Genomic DNA, 26,561 nt, shown 5'->3' with positions numbered 1-26,561 from the left:
TCTCTTTCTTTTATCAACGGTTCTACTAATTGATATGTTTCCACAAATAATTGAAATTCAATTTCTTGATCTGTATCTTCAATTGCGAGTAAGCTAAATTCATTGTATTTAACGAGGTTATCCCCTTATTCACATTAAGGGACTTTCGAACTACAAAGAGCAGACATCAGCGCATTTTAAATAGAACAATTTTTTAAAATTATATCAATCACACTTAAATTTAATTTTCACTTATTTATTTACCATCATTTTTTTTTGGTCATCGGAAAAAAAAACACACACCCTATATCACCCGCCACAAAACCCATAGTATCAAATATCAAATTGAGTTACTAATTAACCAATCGATGAAAGATGCAGAAAAAATAATAATAATAAAATAAAATAAATAAATAAACCAATTTCCTTCACATATTATTTCTACAAATAATATTAGCCCTTGCAAACTCAAAAATATTTCATCGCCTTACACCTATCAAGTTCTTATCATTGGTACCAAAACCTCAACTTTTCTAAATTGCGCCACCGAAATTTATATGAAAACAAATCATCAATCACATTCCAGAAAATATTTCACCGAACACTGCTATAATGCGCCACTGACATTCAAAACCAGAACTTGTCGATTCATAAATGCTTTCAAATGTAATCAATTCAAAGCACTCGGTGTAGATTTGAAATAAAATCGGAACTTAATTCATCAGTGGCCATACGAACTTAAATCAACGACTTATAACCTTTACATTCAAATAAAACCCTAATTTGATCAATTCATGATCAAAGATCACCACAACAATGAACAATTAAACCCTAGATTTTAAGAACTGGTGAACTTCGTGACGGCCTTGGTCCCTTCGGAGACGGCGTGCTTGGCCAACTCACCGGGGAGGACGAGCCTGACGGCGGTCTGAATCTCGCGAGAGGTGATGGTGGGCTTCTTGTTGTACCTGGCGAGTTTGGCGGACTCTTGAGCGAGCTTCTCGAAGATGTCGTTGATGAAGCTGTTCATGATCCCCATGGCCTTGCTCGAAATGCCGATGTCTGGATGGACCTGTTTCAGGACCTTGAAGATGTAGATCTTGTAGGTCTCCACGTTCTTCTTCGACCTCTTCTTCTTCTTCTCCGACGACGCCGCCTCCTTCGGCAGCTTCTTCTCCGCCTTCGGTTTCTTCTCCGCCGGTGCCTTCTCCGCCGCTGGTTTCTTCTCCGCCTTGGGGGCCATCTAAGAGAGAGAAAGCGAGGGGAATTCTAGAGAGAGAGAGAAAATCGAAGGAAAACGAGGACGATGAAGCTTGAGAACTGTGGATTGATGAGATGAGGGTGGGTTGTTTATATATATGTATAATCGAGAGTTCTGATTGGTTGGTTTCGCGTGACGCGGATCGTGGATGTCAACCGTTAGATTGGAATGGACGGTGGGGATTGTTTGAATGAAATGTGAAGTAGAGTTTCGTATGCTCTAGTTTTTTTGGTTGGTACACTTTCTCAGATTTGGCGGTTGTTTAAAATTGAAGTACGTGGAACTAATGTGCGCCGGGGGCTTATTTTAAAATATGATCTCCGTATGTGATTTGGGCCTCGCGTAGTGGTTCGATTAGCTGGTGTTGTTGGGTAGGCCCAGTAGTAGAGTTAGGGCAAGTTAGTCTTGGATTCCAGGCTTTTAGTGACTGTAGTGGGCCTCCATTTTCGCAGTCCAATTTCGATTTTTTTTTTTTTCATTGGCAAGTAATATAACTATCTCACATATTTTTCCCCCCACAACCAATCTCCGAGCTCCAACACATTCATGATAGAGTCAAGTAGAATGTTTCAATTCTATAATAAAGTGGGTGTGTTTTTCTTGTCAGGATAATAAATATATATATACAAGTATTTTATTATCTCTATTAATAGGGACGGAGTCAGGATTTAAATTCGGGGGCATAGTGAAGGGAAAAAAATTGAAGAATTTTAAGAAAAAACACCGAAAAGAAGAAAAAGAGAGAAAAATGATAGGACTTTGAAAGAAACGAGTTAGAGTATGAAAGAATAAGGAAAATTTGACTTTTTAAAAAAGGAAATTAAAGAAATTTAAAGAGTAAATAAGGGGAGGCCAGGCCAGGGGAGCATGTGCCCCAGGCATTATACTGGCTCCACCCCTGCGGCCCTGCCTATCAAAATGGCCAATTTAACCTGCGAAGCCTCATTTCCTTTACCTTGACATGCGATTGAAGTTGTTAAAGATATAAAGTTGATATGCCTTTTTTTTCGAATGAGTTTTCATTCTCTAGTGTTGACTCACCATTTTGTTCTGCAAATATACCAATACAGGGCTCTCCTAACCGAGTTTAACATAGTTAATCTGCATAGTTTTGGGATATTTTTAGTTTTCTTTAGTGCTGCAACAACAATCAATAATTCAATATACCTATCTGGCACAGAAATTTCCAAGATTTTCCCACAAATACCATAAGACATTTTCATTTATTCTCCTCAACTTGTTTATTGTTACAAGCAGCCTCTTCTACTGACTCTTATCCTCCTTTGAACAATATGCATATTTTTTCTTCTATCAAGTATCACCCGTGTATATTATTAACTTTGAGAAAATGAGAGAAAAATTCACCCCCAACTCCCCCCCCCCCCCCCCCCCCCCCCCAAAAAAAAAAAAAGAAAAAAAAAAAGGACCTGAATTTATGAAAACCATCTCCTTCCACTGTTGACAACCTTGAGCTTCATCACAAGTTCCTCACGCTGAGCTTCTACCTCTGCATATTTGAGGCTGATGTGAGAATAGCGTTCTCGAATCTCTCTTAACTCTGCCTCCAGCAAAGCTGTCTTCTCTTCATTTCCCTTTCTATTGATTGCTTTATCTTCGAGTTTTAGTTTCTCCGGCGCATCTGATGAACTGATTTTTTTCTCTGACATCAAACTGAACCAAAGCAGCAGGAAGAAAACCTGTTAGAATTGCTGCATACATGACTAAGAATTTATTTTAACGTCACAGGCATCAGCACATGTGCACACGCACATGCACACAGACAAAGAGCACTTCTCGAAAGATGGCGTGCTGACTTGCTGAGAGATCTATTGGATATATAAGTGATGTAGGACTGATTGCTGAAGCCTATATGGTTTGTTTGGACCGCTAGAGGGCCAAATGCGCGTGCTGAAATTTTTTTTTTAGGCCATTGGCAAAGTGTCCTTTTTGACCAGGTTTTTTTACTGGAAACAACCCAATGAGCAATACTCACCGCTTTGTCATGACACCATTTTTCGGCTGAAATCCATCCGTTAGGGCCTCAAAATGAAGTTTTTCCGTCATATAGGAGCCCTTAGGAAGCCTGTTGATTATTTGGGATTTTTGTTCGTGGTCTAAATGGACTCAGAATTCTCTCAATTTTTATAATTATTAGTTTTTATTGATTAGTTTCTTACTCTATTTTTCCGGAATTTTTAGATAAACTTTATTTTTAGGCTTATTTTTTAGTGTTAATTTCCTTTTGAGATTAGGTTTCCTAAGGATTCCTGATGCAGTTAGTTTCCTTATGATTTAGGATTCTCTTTCATTATAAATACATGTAATGCAGAGAGCAGAATCATCTATCCAATTATTAATACAATATCAAATTTTCTCTGTGAATTTATCTGTAAAGTTGTTTATCGTTCCTTGTGAACATTCATAGCTTTCGCTTGTTGTCAATATGCGACTTTGGAAAAAATGGAAATCAAGCGAGCTGGTCTAGAATGTATTCCTAACTTCCATTCAGTTCAAGCAAATTAATTTTATTTGCATAAAATTGTAGTAGGTGTTCTCATAAGGTCTTTGAGCACATACTCCTGACAAAGGGTTTGCTATTTTCGCACCTTTACCATATACTTTTAAACAAAAAAGCTAAAAATGTATGGACAGGTCTATAACTTCCCCACCATGACCTACCACCCAACCTAAAGTAGCTAAGTAGGGAAGTAAAATTAATCATTGTTCATACACAGGCTCCTCTGATACAGATGAGCCTCAATATCTCTATGGGGTAATGTAGGTCCAAAAAAAAAAAAATTGTTTATTAAATTTATTAACAATGAAGTGCTTCTCTTTTTTTGAAGAGAATTGAAACCGATTCCTGAAATGTTTTTCTAGATATTCCTTAATGTCACAACTAATTACTGAATGTGAATCTGCTTCCGAAAGAAATTGAAGAATTTCATGGCACCTACATGATGGGTAGTGTGGAGCCTGATAGATACATAATTTTTTGTAAGATATTTTGGTAATTTCTGCACTTGTTATGTTGCCCTAGTGCGAGGGTATTTATTCAGTCTGAACTCGATGCCATTTTGATCATCATAGTGAAATCCATGCAACCCTTGGATGTAGCCTAATTTTTGGTGAACCAAGTAAAAATCTGTGTTCTTGTTGTGTGTGTTTGATCTGATTTCTGTTTAATTTCGTAACACTATGGTCCAACTAAATAGGAGAGAATCAACAGATTCCTCTTCGAGAGTGTATCATCATTCATGTCAATAATCCTGAACTATCCCTTGTCAGTTTTGGCTTTAGCTAACGGAGGAATAATTCGAACTATGGTATTGAACTTCTTAATATGTAGTGGAAACACTTGTTTATTCCATACTGTTGACCTCATCTAGGAATAATTCGAACTATGGTATTGAACTTCTTAATAAGTTGTGGAAACACTTGTTTCTTCCATACTGTGGACCTCCTCTAGTGATTCAGGACATCTCTCTTTCAAGGATTTGAAACTCTGGAGTCTATCTTTCTACTTTATCGGGATCAAAGCAAGAAAGACACATTGAATGTTTTTGACATAGGGCTTCCAAAGTCCAAACACATCGAATGCTAAACCCTTGTGGCGCGAGACAACTAAGTAACTTGGCAAAATAGCCCCATAACTTTGGGAGAAGGGTTGCCCAATTTTGAATAATCAAACACAGGAAACTTTTCTTCCATCTTCCTCTTTGAACCTGCCCCATTACAGGAACTCAAATAATGGCCACACACTATATATATAATATTCAAATGCTCCCACTCAAATTATCAACACTCATGGTTTGGACAAACTTCTCAAGCAGAGGAATCAACAGAGCGTTTTTAGATCTCTAAAGGGGCCAGCTCTCAAGTATATTCTTACGCCAAACCATTCCTATACCACTCACAACAAAAATGACACTGTCCAAGCAGGTCTTCCACGGCATCTCCTCCTTCACGGGAATCTTTTAATTTTAGCCTTTTTTCCTCTTCTTGTTCGCTACATCTCAAAGCTATCATTCTAGCTGAAGTTTAAGGAATATCACTATCTGCAACCTTCAAAATGTCATTGCAACAATCCAAATGATAGAGAGAGATAGAGAGAGAGGCCGTTTGATGTTTTGGCAATTTGGAAGAACTGAGAATTGTCTGTTGTGTTTGGTAGGATAGCAAGAAATAAGCTTTTTGACTCTCTTTTTCTCCCTTTTTTTTTTTTTTTTTTTTTTTTTTTTTTTTTTTTTTTTTTTTTTCCTGCAATAGGGTATGCAAAACAGCAAAAATAAATAAATAAAAATACTCCAACTGATACTCGAGTTTTGGAAATAAACATCTCCCTGACATGAATTGTAAGAAGATGCAATGAAATGAAGTGCTTTAAATGAGAAGATGTTTTTTCATACTCACCTTTGAAGCTGGGTTCTATACATGTCATTTGCTTCCAATGCCTCAGAAAGTTCATTCTCAAGAACTTGGATCCTTGAACATGTATCAATGGCAATCTCTTGAGAACTTCCAGCATTATAACAATGTTTAGTGTCAGCCTGAAAGAAATAAAAGAACAAGGAAAGCTAAAGAAAAATTAAGTTTGAAAAGATTCTTATAACAATTAAGCAAGGCTCTATTTGCACTCAAGTTTAGCCTCTGGTGCCCCACTTAATGTCTTGATAGTTTTTTGTTTCCTTCTTTTTGGGGACAGGTCATATACCTTTTTAGTAGCCATGTCATATTAGTTTAAAAGATGAACTTTCCTTTCATTGATATCCCATCAAACACATAACATTCCACTAACAAAACTTTCACCTTTTTCTGTAACAAAATTCTCTCTCTCTCCCACCTTCCCTTAGCGGTGCTCATTAATAACTGCCATGGGTGGAGGCTACATATTGGCATTGAAAGCTTGAATGCCAAGGGTTTGAGTGCAAGGATGATCACTTTCATGCCACTATCCTCATTAAAAATGGAAAAATAAAAAAATTACAATAATAATAAACTAATTTTCTACAGTACAAATTGGATAGTTGGAAACTCAACATCAATGGAGATACCACCGTGCTCTTTTCCATTAAGATATTTTTTTTCCTTTTTGGTAATTGACTGAGATAATGATCTTCCTAGGAAAAACATAGAAGTTGAATTATTATTTTTAAATATATTATTCAAAATCTTTTAGTAATTTTTTTCTACCTAGCATTACAGTGCCCTGAAAGACTTCCTAAGTTCCATTATCTTCTTGAAAGAGGAGTAAAGGATTCATTTCTAATGCTTCATTCGGTAGGAAAGAAAAAAAAATTGAATGGGGGATGAACATCCCTAGAGAAAAGATTATGTTATTCCCTTTGTTTTTACCAATATACTCATCACTAGATATAGTATTGTAATTTATGAGGGATAGTATTTTAGTCCATCCTATTATCCTTTCTCTCCTTGTCTCCTCTCTACCAAACGAAGGAAGTTTCTTCATTCCTTCCAATCTTCCCTCCACCCTTCTTCCTTCCTTCCTTCCAAACAAATAGTGACAAGGTACTTGGATAACTAAGAATCAAATTTTGGAGAATCTAAAGTTGGATGAGAGAGATTCAACACAATAGAAACGGAGATTCAGGAAGAGATCTTAGTGGATTGGAAGCTCATTTCTGCTGGGGTAGATAATAATCTGAAGAAGACGAAGGAATTTTACCATTTTCTTCTTCAGGGGAGCACCAGAGGCTGAACTTGGAGTTCGAATCACACCTCCCAACATCAAATAAAACCATAAAGAACTAATTTTCCCATAGAAAGATATTGATGAAGTTATATATATGGAGTACAGCACAGGAGAGAGTAATAATATTAACCTGTCTCTTGTGTCGAACAAAACCTTGTTTGTCTTGACTTTTTGAAGACTGTTGTAATTGATCAGTGTCAATTGATGGTTTCAGTTGATCTTTGCTGAATTGAATAACGTTGTCCTCTTCTTGTTTCTGTCAATTTAGAAGCAATTATATGAATCCATTTTTCTTATTAAATTCTCAGAACAACATATTAAGATTTAATAGGAGAGTAGCTATACAAACCTCTGGAAGCTTCAATTCTTCATCAACAGAAATACTTGTAGCATTGGATCCAGGATAAACAGGAATTTGGTTACTACAGTACTCGATATGATCCTGTTTTACTTCTTTCTTCTCCTTCAGTTCCTCTTCAAGGGCCTGAGCTCTCTTCAGCCACTCTTCTTTTTCCTCTTCAAGAAAATTTATCTTCCGCTGGAATTGGCTATTTACTCTTCTTATCCGACCAAACTCATTTTTCAACTCAGCATCCTGGGCGCATAATGCTTCTCTTGCAGTTAGATCTCCCTCCAGCCGCAAAATTTTTTCCTCCAGTGCAATTTTATTACGTCTACAGTCCTCTAATTCAGAGGTAGCTTTCTGCATGCTAGAAAATTTCTGAACAAATAAATTTCTCTCAACCATCAATTTTTCATAATCTCCAGATACCATCTGTAATGAAGTTCGCAGTCTGTCATTATCAAATGTCGTCTCATTGAGTGAGCTTTTAAGAGCCAGAACTTTATCCTGAAGCAATGGTATTTTCTGCAATTGAATCTTCAGGTTAGAAATTTCTTCTGCTAGTTGTAACCTTTCATATTCAGAAGATTTAAGCTTTGATTCAAGCTCATTAATGGTGCCTTCAAGTTTCTCCTCATTAGATCTGACATTTTCCAACAACCCAAGTAGCTTTACATGGTTAGCCATCAGAACTTCCTGGTTTTGTTTGGAAGCATCAAGCTCACCCGTTAGCCCTAGAACCTTTGTTTCATATTCCATCTGGACCGTATCAAGCTTTTTTTCAGACCATTTGACTTTTCCTTGAAACTCTTGAAGAGAAGCTTCTAGCCTACTTTTATCTGCTGCGTGCAAGGAGTGCATTTTGAGTACGACTTCTGAAGGTGTTCTCTCCTTTTCATCATGAGTTGCAGATATCTGACCAGTGAGGTGTGTTACCTCTAGTCGAAGGTTTTCAACTTCAACTGCCTTTGCCAAGTACATTTGATTCAACAAGCTCTCCTCCAGAATAATTTTTTCTGTGTGTTCTTTGTTCTGGTGACAGAGAGCATCAAGTTCTGAATTTAAGGTTTTCTCTTTTGAGGCAATTTCTTCCAGCATTGAGGAAAATTTTGCTTCTAAAAAATCAATCTTCTCTGAGTAGTCGGAGAATTTATTTCTTGATTCCCTCAGGTCCTTTTCTAAGATAGTACAGCGCTTATTCAGATCAATTTTTTGCTGCCTTAGCTCTCCATTTAAATTTTGAAGTGAACTACATTCATCAATGAGACTTTCTGCAGTAGCTTGTAATTTTGGATTTGCTTTTTTCATATACTCACACTCCTCTTGAGCTTCTAACCACTGCTTGTGCATGTCCTGTAACTTCTCTTTCATATCAATCTTTTGTGCCTCCATTTCGTTTTCCAATGTTCTTATCACATCCTGGAGATTGATAATATGAGATTCTGAATGCTGTAGTTCCAAACGACTTGACTCCTTTGCATCAGTCAAATACCTTAATTGAGCTTCCAAGCCAGATACCCTTTCTGATAAATACACATTTTCTTCTTCTAGTTCAGACAAGTGGAGCTCTAATTCCTGTTTGCTGCTTTCTAGCTCCAAGATTTTCCTTTGAAGAACCTTGTTTGCTGAAACATGGGAATCCATACAGCTGCTGAGCACCATCATATCATTCCTCAACTCATCCAAGCATTTAGAGGCGGTACTACCTTCTCTTTGCATAACATCCATGTTTTCCTCCATCTCGCCTTTTGTCTTTTTGAGATCAGAAATTTGATTTTCCAAATCCCTTTGGTGATGCATTAAAGCTTTGATCTCTTCTTCCTTCAGCAAATGGTCAACCTTAAGCTCTCCTATCCCAACATCTTTAGCCAAAAGTTCATTACTCAGATCTGCAACTCTTGATTCCAGTTTCTCATTCAAGCTTTTTGGTTCTTGACTAGAAAAGACGAGGGTATTTTTCTCCAAATTATCACCATCCAGTTTATTCAGGACTTCGCTAGCATTTGTAATTCTCGCTCTGATTTCTTCTTCACTACATTGAAGATCACCCTCAGACACTGTAATCCTTGTTTCAAATAAATTGTTCAGCTGAATTAAATTGTCCAAGAAGGTGGCAACCTGCTCTTTTTGAGTAATCGAATTTGCAATAGCTAAATAATCGATAGCATAATTACAATCAGTATTTACAGGTATATGAAGAGTATACGGTTGCTTCTTTAAATTGATGAAGAAAAGTTGAAGCTGTTGACATAATGCAGGCAATATTTCGTACATGCCGATGGCAATTTGTGACTCAGAATTCCCACACTTTGTACAGACATCTATAGAATACTCCTTGCTCCCAGTTTTTCCTCCTTGGTAACATTCCAACTGAAGCCTCGGTGAAGCAATTTCAAGTTCCTGCTCTTCTGCTTTACACCGCCATTTGGAGAGTTCACCATCAAGGCAACAAGTTTTATCTTCTAAAGCTTCCAACTGGAGCTCCAGGTCCGTACACTTACTTCCGATATCTATGCATTGAATCTGTAAGTGGTCACTGGCAATTCCTTCAATAAGGATTTCCTTCTCCTTCATCTCATGTTCGTGTTGGCATACTTGGGACTTAAGTTTCTGTACTTCAGATTCAGAAGCAATGGAAGAATCATTGGCTGGACACTCGGTGGATGAACAATCAAAAGTGGCACCACTTGTTGAAAGATCTTTTCTCGATTCTTTGAGCCTGAATAGAAGTTCCAGGTTTTCATCTGTAAGCTCATTGCAATCTCTCTCAAGCTCCTGTACTTTTTCCTTTAGAGCTTCAATTTCTTTGATTAAAGAGAGATTGCCTCTATTTTCAAACTCCGTTACATTTGAATCTTGAGCACTGAGTGCTCTCGATAATTTTGCTTCCAAGGAGACGATTTCTTCCTCTTTTGCAGTTAATTTATGTCTCCACTGCGTCTCACAATCCAATAGAGTTCGAGTCTTGAGATCTCGTTCAGCTTCTAACTCGAGATTTTTGTCCTCCAAGATTTTTCCCAAATATAGAATGCTACTTCTCAAATTCTTTTGTGATTCCTGCAACTGTTGTATCTCCAGCTTTAAGTTCTGGTTATCCCCAGGTTCATAATCTGCATGCAACTCTGTTATTGGGTGTTCAACAGCACTACCAACCCAATCCAAATCACAAGAGGCCTTCTGCATTTCCTCCATTGAAACTTCCTTTTTTGAGTTTGCTTCTCCATTGTCCTCGTGTCCATAATTATACTTTGTTCCTATACCAGCAATTTTTGAATTTACTGTTGAAAGGTTCTCTATCTCACTTTTCTGTTTTTCTATGGTTTCTTCCATTTCCTGAAGAATGGAAACAAGCTCAAGGTTTGATTCTTGTGCTTTCTTTAGCTGTAGAGCCAAATTGTAATTCGACTCTTTCTGAAACTCTATCTCATCATCCAGTTCCTTTTTAACATTATCCAAATTGTCGGCTTTAAGCTTCAAATCCTCGGTAGCTTTTTGTTTTTCCAATGATTCCTCTAACAAGATTTTCAAGTGTTCAATTTCCTGGTTCAATCTATTTGACTCTGTGTGTGATGCAGAAAGCTCCATATCCAGGTTAGCCAAGTGTTTTGACTGGTCAGCGAATTCCTTCCTCAAGGATTCCAGATCAAGCATCAACTTCCGAGCATTTTGTTCCCACATTCTAGCTTCTGCCCTAAGTTCTCCAACGCTATCTTCTTCAGCTTCCGGAAAATTTTTAGAGGGGCCAGCATGCCGCAATGGTGAAGTGGCAATAGCACGTGACATTCGTCCAAAGTCTTCTCTTTGATTCTGAAGATGCCTTCCTGAAACTGGGATCCCTGAATTATTCGATAAAAAATTTGATCTTGGAGAATCATAGAGGAGGTAAGGGCTGTAAGGTGCACTGTTTAGGGAGCCAATTGATTCTTGTCTTCCAATTATATTGCTCACAGCTCCACTTAAGCTGCTTCGAGATGAAAAACTTTCCCTGCCTAAGGAACCCTCCATGGAATCAAAGCTATTACGTGAACCAGATACTGAGGAACTAGTTTCCTGTTACAAAAAGAGAATGTAAGCAAGCAACATGAGGGCAAAGCAAAACTAGGAAGTAAAAGTACTCCAAGTGTGTGCAAATAGGTGGAATTTGATATAAGTATATGTAACAAGATCAGATTAAACAAGATGTCCCTGCTTGACTTTATGGAATTTGATATATGTAACAATAATATAATTTTATAAAGTACAAGATACGAAAGCTACCGACTGTAAAGCAAGAGCAAATGCTACAGATTGTGTATATTCTCATCTAAAGTCTGGCTGACAGATCCTTCCTCATACAAGCCAATTGTCAAGAATCATAGGGTCTAAATCTGTCCAAGTGGTATTTCCTTCTCTTCCAGATGGAGAGTTGAGGGTTCAAGTCCCCTCAGAGACAAAATGGATGTGTGTGTGAGTAACTTACCTACCAAAAAAAACCAAGGCCAATTGTCAAGCACCGGTACAAATCATTGGCACCAAAAATAAAATAGAAAATGAAATTTTATTGGAGCATTTATTCCTGCAACTATGATTGACGAACTTTACTACTTTGATCACAGTGATGCATCTCAACTTGCACAACAAAAGGAGTTCAATCTGAAGAAACCAGTTCATATAATTACAACCTTCTTCTTTTGGGTTTCTTCGTGAGCTGTTATCCTGGAACTTCAATATTTCTTTAATCTCCGTATTTCAATTGAAACAGCCACACCAATTACTGAACCAGTGGTTTTTGTATTTGATCATAGCTAGCATGGATTTTCCTTTTTCCTTCAAATATTGTTTTTTGACAAGGTATGTGGTCTCATTGGCATTCCTCCTTCCAATGGAGTTATTCCACAATCTCCAATGCACACAAACAGCTTAGCCCCGCCCCCCCAAAAAAAAAAAATCTCCAAGGAATTGTTTGCACCCAAGAGGAATCAAACCTTAGACCCGATGCTTCATGAAGCACCAGGGCAAAGTGACTTACCCACTTGAGCCAACCCTTGGGGTTAATATCTAATTATTCAAGGTACTGAAAGTTATATCTCATGTCTATGTAATTGAAAGAATCCTCTCGTCTATAGATTGTACGTTCAAATTTTTTTAACTATAGGATTTTTTCTTCAAGTGTTGTCTTTTTACCTTTCTTGTCCCATGAGCAAACACCCAAAGTTCAATAGGAAGATGTCTTACCCTCTTATTGATAATATATATGCCTGCCCTCTCCATAAAAAAGCCGCAACATAGTAATTGTCTGAGTACTTTAGCACTGTTATTTTATTTATAACTGCTTTTGCACAGGACATATAGATATGAGTCGATTATGATGTTGGAAAACTAATGCAGAGGCAAAAAAGATGGTTGCCCCAAAATTCCTGAAAATTTGTAATCAATGTAGTAATTGCCTGTTTTTCTCATATACATACTGGACAGACTTTTGATAGAGTTGGCAAGGGGCCATGGTTGCCCCCAAATTCCTGAAAATTGTTGCAGTTTTGTTTCAGAGTTATTCTAGACCTACATCAGTGATAACTCATAGAACTTGAACCTGAGCCTCAAATTAATGTTCCACCACCCATCCCTAAGAAAATATCCTGATCCAAGAAGAGGATGACCTCAAAGTGAGCTTTTCATACTTCCATTGGCTCCTGCTTAAACTTTTCATATCAAAATTAACCCCATCTCTAACTTTTCTTATTTTTGACAAATAAGCCGCTCCTCCAACTTTCTAGATCTTTTAAATGAACTACACATCAAACTTTGTATATTTCAGTTTACCTGGCTCCAATCTTTTCATATTTTTCAAACAAACCCATCTAAGCCACTCTATGCATCGTATAAAAATTTTGCTAGACCGTTGAATTATTAAGACATTCACCTCATAGCCCCATTTGAGAAGATATTTTCAGATGTTCCTCAAGTGTTTACTGAAAAACTTTCCCATAGAAGTAACAAAAAAGATTAAATAATATCCAAAGAAAATTTTGTATCCAGTCACACAGTTGAACAATTGTATTTACATCTCCAAGCAGTTACTAAAATAAAATGTTAGATAATGATTTGTAAGTTTGTATAATTTATTAAAATTTATATTTAACATCAGAATATTCAATTTCAAGGTAAGCAACCCTATGATGGCTATCACATACAATCCATTAATAATTAATAAATCCAGATGGCGTCTCATGTCCATGGGACTCGGACCTTAAATGTCTATGACTCGAGTTCCCTTGTTGCCTAGCCCTTGTATATATTAGTGTTTTATATATATATATATATATATATATATATATATATATATATATAATTTTAAACAATTATGTACAATTCTTCTAGCTTCTAATCCCCTTGCTGCCTTCCTCCAGTGAAAATTTCTAGGTCCACCAGTGGAAACACGTTAAAGAAATAGAAGATTGTGATATCCATTAGTCACATGGCAGAATACCAAATTCTTGAAGTCCTAGCAGTAATTCAGTAATATCTAATAGCTCTCAACTTTGAAACAAAGTAAAAAAACTATCAAAATTAATTAATAAACAAATATTTAATTTGCATTATTTAGGTATGGTAAGGAATAAGTACACGAGATTATGATTAAGAACTTGGCTGACAGCTAAAAAGAAAAAGGGTCAATTGCAGAAAATCCCCTTGTACGATCGATATAGTGCAAAAACGTCTGTGTAGTTTAAAACCTTCCTATACTATTGATTTGATGCAAATACCCCCTTGAGACATAAAAAGACTATAATACCCTCTTGGTAGTTGTTGTGACTAGAGAGAGAGAGGGGGGGAGAGAGATAACACAGTGGATACATAATGTGTATTTTCATTCATATCAAACCCTAGTACAGTGGCTTATATAGAGTACAGGACTTAGCTAATTACACAATGACCCTATCAACTATATGTAATTACATAATGACCCAAAATATTCTAACACTCCCCCTCAAGCTGGAAAGTATATATTAAATAATCCCAGCTTGGAACAGATAGTCCTTAACCGATTATGACCCAATGCTTTGGTAAACATATCAGCTAACTGATCTTCAGACTTCACAAATGGAGTAGAGATACTCCCACTTAATATTTTTCCTTGAATGAAGTGACAATCAACTTCAATATGTTTGGTCCTCTCATGAAACACAGGATTTGATGCAATGTGAACAGCTGCTTGATTATCACAGAACAATGGAGTAGGAGTTTCAACTGTCAACCCAAGTTATTTTAGAAAATGTTGTATCCAAGTCAACTCACTAGTTGTATGGGCCATTGCCCTGTACTCAGCTTCAGCACTAGATCGAGCTACCACCGTTTGCTTTTTACTTTTCCATGTAACAAGATTTCCTCCTACAAATGTACAGTAGCCTGTAGTAGATCGCCTGTCTGATGGAGAACTAGCCCAGTCAACATCTGAAAAACCTTCCACCCTGAGATGACCATTTGATTTATATAGTAACCCAAAAGCTGGAGCTTGCTTGAGATATCGGATAATCCGAAAAACAGCAACCCAATGTGGCATTCTAGGAGCTCCCATGAACTGACTTACACCACTAACTGCATATGAAATATCAGGTCGAGTGATAGTGAGATAAATTAATTTCCTAACAAGGCGACGAAATCTGCCCGGGTCATTAAATAAATCACCCTCATCAGACACAAGTTTTGTATTTGAATCCATAGGAGCATCAACTGGACGACCACCCAACATACCTGTTTCTTCTAACAAGTCCAACACATATTTGCGTTGAGATAAACTTTTACTCTTCTTGGATCTAGAAACTTCAATACCCAAGAAATACCTAAGTTTACCCAAGTCTTTAGTATAGAATCGATTTTGCATAAACAACTTCAACTTAGCAATGCCTTCAGAATCATCACCCGTGATCACAATATCATCTACATACACCACAAGAAAAATGAAGCCAGCTTTAGTGCGCTGGTGAAATACCGAATGATCGATCTGGCATCTGTTAAGACCAAATTCTAATGCCGCCTCAGAGAATTTTCCAAACCAAGCCCGTGGAGATTGTTTCAATCCATACAGGGCCTTTTTAAGGCGACAAACAATGTGACGATACTCCCCCTGAGCAACAAACCCAGGTGGTTGCTCCATATAAACTTCTTCAACTAAGTCACCATGCAAAAAGACATTCTTGACATCTAATTGAAACAAAGGCCAGTGACAATTGGCAGCAATGGAAATAAGTACCCGAATAGAAAAAATCTTAGCAACAGGAGAAAAGGTCTCATCGTAGTCTATACCATAAGTCTGAGCATACCCTTTTGCCACCAGACGAGCCTTCAACCGCTCAATAGACCCATCGTGAAGGTATTTAACAGTATAGACCCATTTACAACCAACCGTTTTGGAGCCCGGAGGTAAGGGAACAAGATCCCAAGTCCGATTACGGTGCAGGGCATCCATTTCATCTACCATGGCGTTACGCCAATCCGAATTAGAAAGAGCATCCTACAAAGTCTTGGGAACAAACGTAGCAGACATTTTGGATAAAAACAAGATAAAGAGGAGGAAATATTATGGTAGGAGACAAAGTTAGAAATGGGATGTGCAGTAACACACGACCGAATACCTTTACGGAGAGCAATGGGTAAATCATCAGGTAAAGGCGTCGGATCCGAAGACTCTGAAGGAGATAGAGGGAGCGAAGTAGGCAGTCGATGTCGTCGAGTATAAACCCGCAAGGGGACAACAGAGCGAGGAGGTGGGGAAGCAGGAAGCAGAGAGGAAACAGTTGGCATAGGTAACGCTAGAGTAATATCGAGAGGGGTAGTAGAATCAGAAAAAAATGGGAGAGACTCAAAAAAGGAGACATCAGCACTAGTGAAATAGCGCTGAAAATGAGGATTGTAGCAACGATAACCCTTCTGAGTGCGAGAATACCCAAGAAAAACACACTTAGTGGCACGGGGGTCGAGTTTGTCAAGACCGGGCCCAAGGTTATGGACATTACACACACATCCAAAGACCCGAGGAGTAAGATTAAACAATGCGGAGTCAGGAAATAGAACAGAATGAGGAGACTGCCCTTTTAACACTGATGAAGGCATCCGATTAATGAGATGACAAGCTGTAAGAACAGCATCACTCCAAAAACGTTTGGGAACATGCATATGGAATAAAAGGGCGCGACATACTTCAAGGAGATGACGATTTTTACGTTCAGCTACTCCATTTTGTTGAGGAGTATTAAGTACAAGATGATTGATGAATGATGCCTTTAGCATGAAAATAAGTCTCAAACGGGTCCGAGAAATATTCTTTGGCATTGTCAGAACGTAAAACTTTAATGGAACATTCAAATTGAGTTTTGATTTCTTTGCGAAATATTTGAAAAATAGAGAATAACTCAGAACGATTTTTCATTAAAAACAACCAAGTCATACGAGAATGATCATCCACAAAAGTCACAAAATAACGAAATCCATTAAGAGAAATATGTTTTATTGGGCCCCATACATCTGAATGAATTAACTGAAAAGGACTAGCAACACGATTGGTAGCTCTCGGTTTGAAAGATACACAACAATGCTTACTAAACTGACATGCTTCACAAGGCATGGACTCAACACGACTAAGACTAAGACTGGGGACTTGACGCTGCAAAACTGATAAGGATGGGTGGCCGAGACGACAGTGCCACTAGAAAGGAGACAAAGATGATTAAAGAGCCGTGGGAGTTGGCCCAATATCAAAGTAATACAAGCCACCTACTTCATATCCCGTACCAATCTTCTTCATCGTCTTGAGATCCTGAAAAATACAACACGAGGGATAAAATGTAACAGATCAATTAAGAGATTTAGTAATTTGACTAATGGGCATCAAATTAAAAGGGAATTGAGGAATAATAATACAGAGGAAAGGGACATAGAGGACGTGAGTTGGGTGGTTCCCACACCCAAAACTTTAGTGGAGGAGCCATTAGCAAGAATAACACTTTGTGATGAAGAAACAGACTGAAAATTAGATAAGAGATGAGAACTACCAGTCATGTGATCGGATGCACTAGAGTCAAGAATCCAGGGACTCTGACGAGAGGATAAGAGACATGCAGGTGCACTACCTGATTGGGCAAAGGAAACCATGGAAGATGAGGTGGAAGGCCGTTGTTGAGACATAAACTGAGCATACTCATCGCGGGAAACTGTCATGGTGACCATAGCAGGCTCAACAGCCACTTGTGGAGCAGCCACTTGTGAAGCATTTGGTGTAGCAGAGAAAGAAGAATCCCCTTCATTAGAGGTTACTTGATGTGCATAGGAAGAAGGTGGTGGTTTCCCATGAAGATCCCAACAGTAACTGACAGTGTGATTAGTAAGACCACAGTGAGTGCAGAGTTTTGAGTCTCTGCCTCTACCTCTGCCACGACCACGACCACGACCACGAGTAAACCGACCGCCACCGCCACCGCCACGAGAAGGCTGATAACCACCCTGGTTCACAACTAATGCAGAATGTTCACTGCTAGGAGGAGCAGTGACACCACTTGAAGCACTCCCAGAAGCGCCACTAGATAAAGTAGCACGCTGGAGTCTAGAGAACATATCAAGAAGAGAGGGAAGTGTAGGGCTACCCAAAATCTGTACACGAACTGATTCATATTCAAGTGACAACCCCGTGAGAAACCGAACAGCATTAAAATCCTCACGTTGTTGTTGCATGCTCTTTACATCAGAGGTGATAGGCTGATACAAGTTCATTTCTTCACAAATTCCCATTGACTGGGAGAAGTATTCTGCAAGACTATGAGTACCTTGCCGGAGGTCAAAGAATTGTCTTCACACCTCATAAATTCTGGTGATATTACCAGTACCTGAATATAGCTGTTGGAGGCGATTCCATATCTCCTTGGCAGTATCCAAATACAACAGGTGGGAGCTGATATCTTGTTCAATACAATTCAGCATTAAGGAAATTATCTGAGCATCCCTTTGGTCCCATGAACTGAAATCTGCATCACTTTCTTTAGGCTTATCCTTTACCAAATGAGAGCCAAAGCCTTTGGCTTTCAGAAAAATAGCTACGGACTTGGCCCATAAAATATAGTTCTTGCCATTGAGCTTGACAGAAGTTATGGGAGGATTGAAAGAAGTAGAAGAAAACAGGTCGGAACCGGCAGCAGCCATGGAAAAGGACAAACAGAGAAGAAAACCGAACCTGGGGAAAAAAAAAAAACTGAATCCGGATCTGGGCAGGCGGGCCGGATCTGGGCAAACGAGCCGGATCTGGGCAGGAGGGCCGGATCTGGGCAGGCGGGCCGGATCTGGGCAAACGGGCTAAATCAAAACCAGTTCTTTGCTATTCCGGTTTTAGTAATCCAAGGTTGGAATAACTTCACGCCTGCAGCCAAACACCACTTTTTTCCTTCACAATCAACGCCGACAAGAACCAGATCTATGCCACCGACCATAAACTCCAATCACCCAAGGTTCGCAATGAAGAATCAAGGCTAGTACACACCCTAGCCCTTGCAGCGGTGACGACAGTAACCCAACACAATCGGCGATTTAATAACCAAGCAGAAAGGGTTCGCGATGATGCAACCTCTGCAACTTGCGACAACCAAGGCAGCCTCAGCCTACAAAACAAAGGGCTTCAGATTTGAGAACGACAGACAAGAAGCTTCAAACCTCCGACAGCTTCAAACCTCCGATCGCCAATCCAGAATGACGGCCAAACCTGTCGCGAAGAACAGAATCAACTTCGATCTCGATTCTGATCTGTAGAAGAACGCCACAAATGCAATCACAACCATAATCTTAGTTTTCCCATTGTTTCGTACCGCTCTGACACCATGTTGTGACTAGAGAGAGAGAGAGATAACACAGTGGATACATAATGTGTATTTTCATTCATATCAGACCCTAGTACAGTGGCTTATATAGAGTACAGGACTTAGCTAATTACACAATGACCCTATCAACTATATGTAATTACATAATGACCCAAAATATTCTAACATTAGTAAAATAAAATCATATTTAAAAAATCAAATAATATAAAATTACTATTTTAGAAAACTCCCAAACCCCATCATTGGGGGGTTCTCCATCGTTTCATGCCAACACCTCTGCCGGTATTGTGTCAGGCCAACCCCTCCACCACCTTCCATCCTTTACTTCAAATATATATATTCGATCAAACATATATACACACAATTCTGAAGATGGTGGTGGTGTTTGGGTGCTTGGAATTGAACCGTGTATATATATATATATATTATATATATACACACACACACACACATACATACACAAATATTTACTAGTGAGGAGAAAGAATGGAACAGGCGAGACCGGATGGCGGCCAAAGAATGAACCGACAAAAGGATTCAGCCGAGTCTTATCCTTTTCTCTGGGGACACCAACGGCGGGAGCAAACTGACCAGCGAGGAACAAGGACTGAATTGGTGGCGAGATGCGAACTGAGCTGGTGAGCAAGAACTGAATGGCAAATGGGTTTGAATTGGCGAGCATTGAACGACGGTAGAACCAGCGAGCAAGGATGGTCGAAACAGAACATCAGCCATGGACTCTGAAACTGATATTACCGGCGAGGACCAAACTCCGATGATGACAAGGTTCAGATGACGTTCCGGGCAGGACTGAATCAAACTCCAATGAGAACCAAGATCCAGTAAGTCGTTGCTGAAGATCGATGACCGGTTATTCTCTTTGCCATGGATGGATTTGATGAAAGTTGTGCGAGTGTCGCTGAAGTCAGCTCGTTCGCCGAAACTTGTTCCTGGACAAATGTGAGATCATTGGCGTGGTTCTTAAGCCTGAATACAGTGATTGTGGGTGGTGGGGATGGTGGTTGTGGCTGTAGGGGTCAGGAAACGCCACATATTGTGGTGTTGAAGGCTAGATTTTTGGCGACGACCATTGCTACGTAGTGGTAAGGGTGGTAGCTTTGGGTGTGGGGTGGTAGTTTTTGAGTGCGGGGACTGTGGTGGTGTAGCCGCTGCAGCCAATTGTTGTGGCAGTGCTGTGGTGGCCGGTGGTGTCGGTGCTGTGGCAGTGTTGTGGTTTTTGAGTGTGGGGACTGTAGTCTTCATCTGTGATGGATTTTGTAGAGAGTTTGATGGGGTGTTGCAATTCAAACCCATATTATATATATGGCGAAAGTGATACGAGGATGAAGGGTTAAATTGCTTTGCTTACGGTAGATGAGGAGTTTAAATGAAGTGGGTTTGTGATGTGGCTTTGTTCGATGACACACTGAGTCAACTTAGCAGATCGGCGCCGAACCTTAGCTATGAAGATTTCACCACCGGCTATGGGGTTGAATTGAATGGCCAGAATAGACATAGTGGTGGTGGCAGTTGTGGTGAGGATGATGGTGGTGGTGGGGTTGGGGATGGCGGTTATGGCGCTGCTGGTGGTTGAGGGGTGGCGATAATGGTGGCTGTTACGAGATGGGTGTTGCCGCCACCGGTGGAGGTGATGCCAGCTACCGTCGATTTGGGTGGTGGCTGTGCTGCGCCACTGGTTGTGGTGAGGGGTGTAATATGGAGAGAAGCAGTGTCCCTTAGAAAAGGGCATAATAGGAAGATAAAATGGCAAAATAGGGTTTCTAAATTTACTTTATGTCAATTTTGACCAAAAAGTGGTCAGAGGGGGTTTTTTGCACATTTTTTGAAAAAAAGGGACTGACAATGCACATGTTAAAAAAGAGGGGTCATTATGCACAAAATCTATAGTGTAGGGGGGTTTTATGCATTTAACCCAAAGAAAAATGATACAGGTCTAAATAGAAGTTATAGAAATAGAATAAACCTTATTATAAGAAAGTTAGTGACCATACCCTGCTACCAAGTTCTCCTGGGTGAGATGTATTTTCCAAATGGTTACTTGAGGAAGATCCAACACTCCTAGCGAATGTACAACCAGACACATCCGATTTGTTGTCTATGTCGTCATAATCTGAAATTGCATCTTCCATGTATGAATTTGTTTCTTGCCAGTTTTCATCCCTGTAAATTATGTAGTAACTTCTTACAACCACAAAAGAAAATTAATAATTTTGAAACAAAGTTAATTTCCGTATTAAATAGCAAACCTGATTTCTGGTCTAGGTGTTACGCACTGAATTTCAATCTGCAGAGAAAAAAAAAAAAAAAAAGACGACTGGGTTTTAGTTATACATTCAATTTTAAGCTACAAACCATGTTTAACTGTGTGCACTTCCAGTTATAAATTTCTAAAACCTTAATTTCCATTACAAAAATTCATTTCCTTGAATGATTGAAGTTCAACCCCAACTTCAAAACCTTGGGTTTAACATCACATACATGTCAAAAAGCATTGAAGGACTGATTCCACACCTTCACACATTTATGTACAATGTTGAAATCAGTAAGATATGTAAGTAATCGGATACCAAATTGCTATGGGGTAATAGGATTCTTCAATTATAATGCATATAATCTGATAAACCATATTAAATCATAGAGACTAACATCCTAGTAAATTTTGCTTGGATCTAACTGGACTAGGTTTAATTTGAATAGTTAAAAATTCTTTTTTTTTTTTCTAAATAAACATTTTATTTCTATAGCCATAAAAACACAAACACGACACTCGATGATTTATTTGCTTGTCCAGATTAAGAAAATAGGAGAAATTATGGCAGAAATAGCCTATTTGCAATTATCAACTTGTTGCCTCCAGCATAACTATGGATCCACCAACGTACATCAACCCTTATGGAAGAGAATAAGGCAAAAGTTAGATCCACCACCAAAAATGGTGTGCAGAATCTGTCTTGAACAGACAGGCTTGGACTGCGCATTGAAGTCGAGGTTACTAGGCTCATCGGGTTAAGGTTATTTTATTGTTGGAAAGAAAGTTTGATGTGTAAGTGAGATGGTAGCTCCTGCCTTTAGGAGATGGGCAAAAGCTGCATTTGTCAGCTATGGGGTCTGTACAAAAACATATCTGGAGTAAAACATGTAATGTTCTACGGAAAACAATGCTCTTGTGAACAGGCTGAGTGATGTGTAAGTTAGTCATGAGTTGTAACTGACTAACTTCTCCATATAATCATAACCTAAAATCAGTAGAGAAAAATATACAGCAAAGCACCAGATCAGGATAATAAAATGAAGAAAAGCCATCAAGGTTTCAAAAGGTTCTTATTTGAGAATAATTTGGTGTTTATTAACAGTGAAAGATAAAATAAAATGAGGAAAGCTAATAAATTCCATTGCGAATAATTGAAGAGAGATGCCCTTATATCATATCATACCAGACAAGCTTGATTGAATGGTCAAATGAAATCTAAGGCTGAAAACTTAGAAGTAGACATTCATTTACACAGACATGAAGGTAACAAGTCAGTTTAATATGGTTACCAAAAAAGGGCTGGTCCCCGCCATCAGTAAAGAGGTTATATTCTTAACAGAGAAAACTATCCAACATTTGTGCAATGATTCTTGATACAGTAGTAAACTTTTGGCATCATTGATCAGTAAATTAATAATAGAATTTAGAAGCGCTTGGAGAAAACTCACTTGTATAAATGTTCCATGTTTGCATTTTTTCAAAGGTAACGATATGCGAACGGAAGCTTTTGAACGCATGTAACCTGCCAGATTGATTGTAGCCTCTCCAAGCACACCAGACCTAGACGATCCCTACAATAAGCCGACAGGGATTGATTTTACTATTAAGTATTAAAAGCAAAAGAAATAAAAAATTGAGAACAATGATGGTAGGCACACAGCTTTCAGATTCAGATAAAAAACAACCAAAATTATTGACAATCAACTAAGGCATTAGACCATGGCAATAACAAGCTTGAGAAGGCATTGCTCGAGTTGTTTTGAAGGATCATCCCCAGAAATCCATATTGACTCTGATAAAGTCTCTGTCCATTGACAAGCTCCATTCTTTACAGATGCTTTCCCTGATTTGCTGATAGTTTTCCCTGTTTCCACAGAGACCATAGCCACAGAAAGCTTGTCCCATCCTTTAGGCACCTTCAAGCAGAAAGTTATGTTGAGAAAAAAATTGAAGATAAATATTTTAAGAAACAGGGAAGCTAAAATAAATGGAAAATGGAAACAAATTAGGCATAGATTTCCGGTAGCGAAGACAAAAGTAGCATAAACCGACCTGTCGCAGACACTAAATTATGAGTGTCCATTAAACTGTCTAATAAATCAATAGCTTGTGATAGTTTCAATCAATTAAAAGTAATAACAGTACCTATCTTTACTCCAAAACCGAAACCACTTGTCGTGACTGCAGCTAGAGTGGATCTTGAAGTGACATTGGCAAAGTTTGCTAGGGCGCTCTAGCCTCTATTTACAATACACTGGATGAAGGATCCATTCCAGTTAACTCTATTGTATTTGTCATAATTTCCTTGAGCCATAACTAAACAACCTATGGTGACTTAGCATAGTTCATTAGAAGAAATAATTGGATAATGACTGTGAAAAAGTATGCTTATATTTGGGAAACCTCATTTGTTCTATTGTTGTTCTTAAATTACAATTTCATATTGTAATGGAACTAAAAGGCAAAATGTTGTTACACTCCCACACAGGTGAGTCACCCCCACCCCCCTCTCCCCCATTGAGAAATCAAAATCGTGGCTCTGCCACGGCATCACACTTCCTCTGTTTCTGAAGAGACTCCCTAGCAGCAGATGTGTTGATGCTTTGATGAGAACATCTTAGTTGTTTTTCTCTTTTTTATGTCAGAATCCAAAACTCCCTAATTGTAACAGTAATCAATGTAAATTCAAACAATGTCATTTTTTGAGTTAATATTTCTCAATGGCCGATGACTATTATTCAAGTACATGCTTATGGACGATAGGCTTAATGAATCTTATTCAAGACCAAGGATGGTACTACTGGAAAACTGTAAGTATATGATCCTTTGAACTGAATGCAAGAATCTTCTAAGCAGTTACTAGAGAGTAAACTCATTTTACATATTCATGTTAGAGATGGAATTTTATGTTGCAACAGTAAAAGCTTGGGCTGCCAGTGTGCGAGTGCAGGTTTAAGATATGTAGTCACTTTGTTCAAATAATGACAGAAACTAGGTCTGTGTGATTGTGTCCAGCTTACTCCTTCCAACCCTGAATTTGCAGGATAAACTCTCGGGTTGAATTTTTTCCGGCATTTTTTATTTATTATGCTCTAAAAAAAGCCACAACAGAAATTCATTCCAAGAAGCAGAGAATATAGGTTCCATGGTAATAGGATAATGACATAAAGATGATCAGTTCAAGGGAAGATCAAGATCCTCCATAAACTTTAGAGGATTTCCTCCTCCAAGGTAATATTGTCTTGTATCATAAATGAATAAACTTGCTTGTTTTCTGATTTTCTATTCTCTACTGTTCCCAACTACCCTTTCAAACTTGGTCAATTAGATAGAAGGTTGAAGGCTGAGCTTGTCTAGTCTAATTCTATGATTGACTACTAGCCTAAAGACAAGTTTTCAGTCACGAAAAGGCACTGACAATACCATAATACAATATGAGAGGTTGGTAAAAACTTCAACATGACAAAGAAGACGTGATGGTAAAGTCTTGTACTGCATAATACTCAACAAAATAAATTTTCAGCAATGGCACAAGCCTTTTCAATTTTCTTCGCGGTCCAAGGACCTAGCATGAGATAACCATATCAATTATTTAAAGGACTTAAATATTCAGAATATCACTCGTCATAATCACTAAATATAGAAAAATTAAAGAGCTTCACTGTGACCAACCATAGGAGGATCCATAAATTGGCAATGTTAACAGTAAAGGAGATATTAAGTCTCAAAGAGCGAAAGTATTGAGGATTGCCATTGATTTTCAATTGGGTATAAAGTATAATCATAATGAACTAAAAGCAAGAATGAGCAAACTTAAAATCAAAGACTTTAGTGAGAATATTACCTCATACTGATTCCTACAAGATAAGGGTTTTCATATTTAAATATACATCTATATTTTTCTGACAATTTTTATAAAATGGATAAAACACTAATTCAATAAACATCCAATATTTCGGGGGGAAAAAAAATCTTTATTTGTTTACATACTCACATCTCCAATAAAAATTCCTTGTTATATTACCTTGAAAATTATGATTACAAATTCTCTTACATTACCGCTTGGCACTTGCCCAGTGTCATCCAGTCACATCAAAGACATACCACACCAAAAACGTGATTGACAATAAATCAAGCAATTAGCTGAATGTTCAAGAACTAATAATCTTTCAATTGTGAAAGAACCTTGGGTAAGTATTTACAGTTTCCAACAGTTAATTAGTCAAAACTTTAAATAAAAAAAAACGCCAAATAAAAAAGAAAAATTAATCCCTTGTTTAGACTTAAAAAAACAGCAATTATCTTCGAAGCTTACCAGTATTTTATTTACACAATAATAATAATAATAAAAGAATGCACCATACAGCCTAGTTATCAAAGAAATTCAGCCCATGTTACAGAGACGAAGTGAGAGAGTACACGTGGGTAGTTTCCTATAAATTATTAATTTTATAATTAAAGTTGCTATTTATTGATAAAGGGTTAAAACAAAAGTGTAAACATAATGATAATCGAGACATCAACGGAATGTGTAAAGAATTGTGTAATTGAACACCAATCCTTGCAAGCCTGTTCGGGTTTAGAGTCTACTTGTACTTCAATTCTTTCAACAAGGTTCTAGAATTGGTAAATTACTTGATGAAGAATTTTTTTTTTTTTTTTTTTTTTGTGTGTAATTGAATATGTTCTCGCAATGAAACAGCAGATTTGAAGCAACACTGATTGAAAAGCAGATAGAGGTAAAATCTATATGAAGATGCAGTTAGAGAGAGAGATAGGCAGTCCTAGAGAGAAAGAGAGGAGACCTGAATAGCCTGAATGTTGGAGAAGTTGAAATCGATTCTCTCTCCAGACTTGACGGATTCTGACTTGTGTCTATGCAGCCTGAACATTCTCTCTTTCATAATCGCCTTCTCGCTTCATTCAACTTCTTCTCTCATTCAACGAAATCTTTATATATACATTCATGTATATGAATCTGTACTCTGGAGAGAGAGAGAGAGAGAGAGAGAGAGAGCGTTTTTGCGGTATGTATTCTAGAGAGAGAAAGGAACAGCGTGAAGTGTGGTTCAGGACAGAGAGAGAGAGAGTAAGCGTTAGCTGTTACTAGTAGTGGTATTTGGTTGCTGAGGTGGTTCTGCATTATTCATTTTTGT

At 38.1% G+C, this 26,561-nt stretch overlaps 2 protein-coding genes across 4 annotated transcripts; both read right to left on the bottom strand.

Annotated features, from left to right (window-relative positions):
• Nucleotides 1-600: 600 nt before the first annotated feature.
• On the bottom strand, nt 601-1,319 carry LOC132311883 (histone H2B.3-like). The gene has a single exon (XM_059810030.1). The coding sequence runs from the start codon at nt 1,220-1,222 to the stop codon at nt 818-820; it is 405 nt and encodes a 134-aa protein (XP_059666013.1). The 5' UTR covers nt 1,223-1,319; the 3' UTR covers nt 601-817.
• Nucleotides 1,320-2,634: 1,315 nt separating this feature from the next.
• On the bottom strand, nt 2,635-26,561 carry LOC132311882 (uncharacterized). 3 transcript variants are annotated; one of them, XM_059810027.1, is made up of 9 exons: nt 26,211-26,561; nt 23,124-23,321; nt 22,854-22,976; nt 21,401-21,438; nt 21,146-21,314; nt 7,303-11,346; nt 7,084-7,209; nt 5,654-5,790; nt 2,635-2,911 (listed from the first exon to the last, which is right to left on the bottom strand). In XM_059810027.1, the coding sequence occupies exons 1-9, from the start codon at nt 26,307-26,309 to the stop codon at nt 2,674-2,676; spliced, it is 5,172 nt and encodes a 1,723-aa protein (XP_059666010.1). In that variant the 5' UTR covers nt 26,310-26,561; the 3' UTR covers nt 2,635-2,673. The 3 variants fall into 3 exon arrangements, with proteins under 3 accessions (XP_059666010.1, XP_059666011.1, XP_059666012.1); XM_059810028.1 differs by lacking the exon at nt 26,211-26,561 and having other exon boundaries at nt 23,091-23,239; XM_059810029.1 differs by lacking the exons at nt 21,146-21,314; nt 21,401-21,438; nt 22,854-22,976; nt 23,124-23,321; nt 26,211-26,561 and adding an exon at nt 11,554-11,714.

The sequence above is a fragment of the Cornus florida genome, unplaced genomic scaffold, assembly GCF_030987335.1.
Source record: "Cornus florida cultivar Cherokee Brave unplaced genomic scaffold, ASM3098733v1 CherokeeBrave_3.0.0_Hap2_Chr06, whole genome shotgun sequence".
Lineage (NCBI taxonomy): Eukaryota > Viridiplantae > Streptophyta > Magnoliopsida > Cornales > Cornaceae > Cornus > Cornus florida.
This window is presented reverse-complemented; position numbering and strand designations above follow the sequence as displayed.

Coding starts and splice junctions, on each gene's coding strand:
- LOC132311883 (XM_059810030.1), bottom strand. CDS start 1,222: ATGGCCCCCAAGGCGGAGAAGAAACCAGCGGCGGAGAAGGCACCGGCG.
- LOC132311882 (XM_059810027.1), bottom strand. CDS start 26,309: ATGAAAGAGAGAATGTTCAGGCTGCATAGACACAAGTCAGAATCCGTC. Junction 11,347..21,145: donor CAGGAGAACTTGGTAGCAGG/GTATGGTCACTA, acceptor TTTTTGTAACAG/GAAACTAGTTCCTCAGTATC. Junction 5,791..7,083: donor TTGTTCGACACAAGAGACAG/GTTAATATTATT, acceptor TATTTCTTTCAG/GCTGACACTAAACATTGTTA.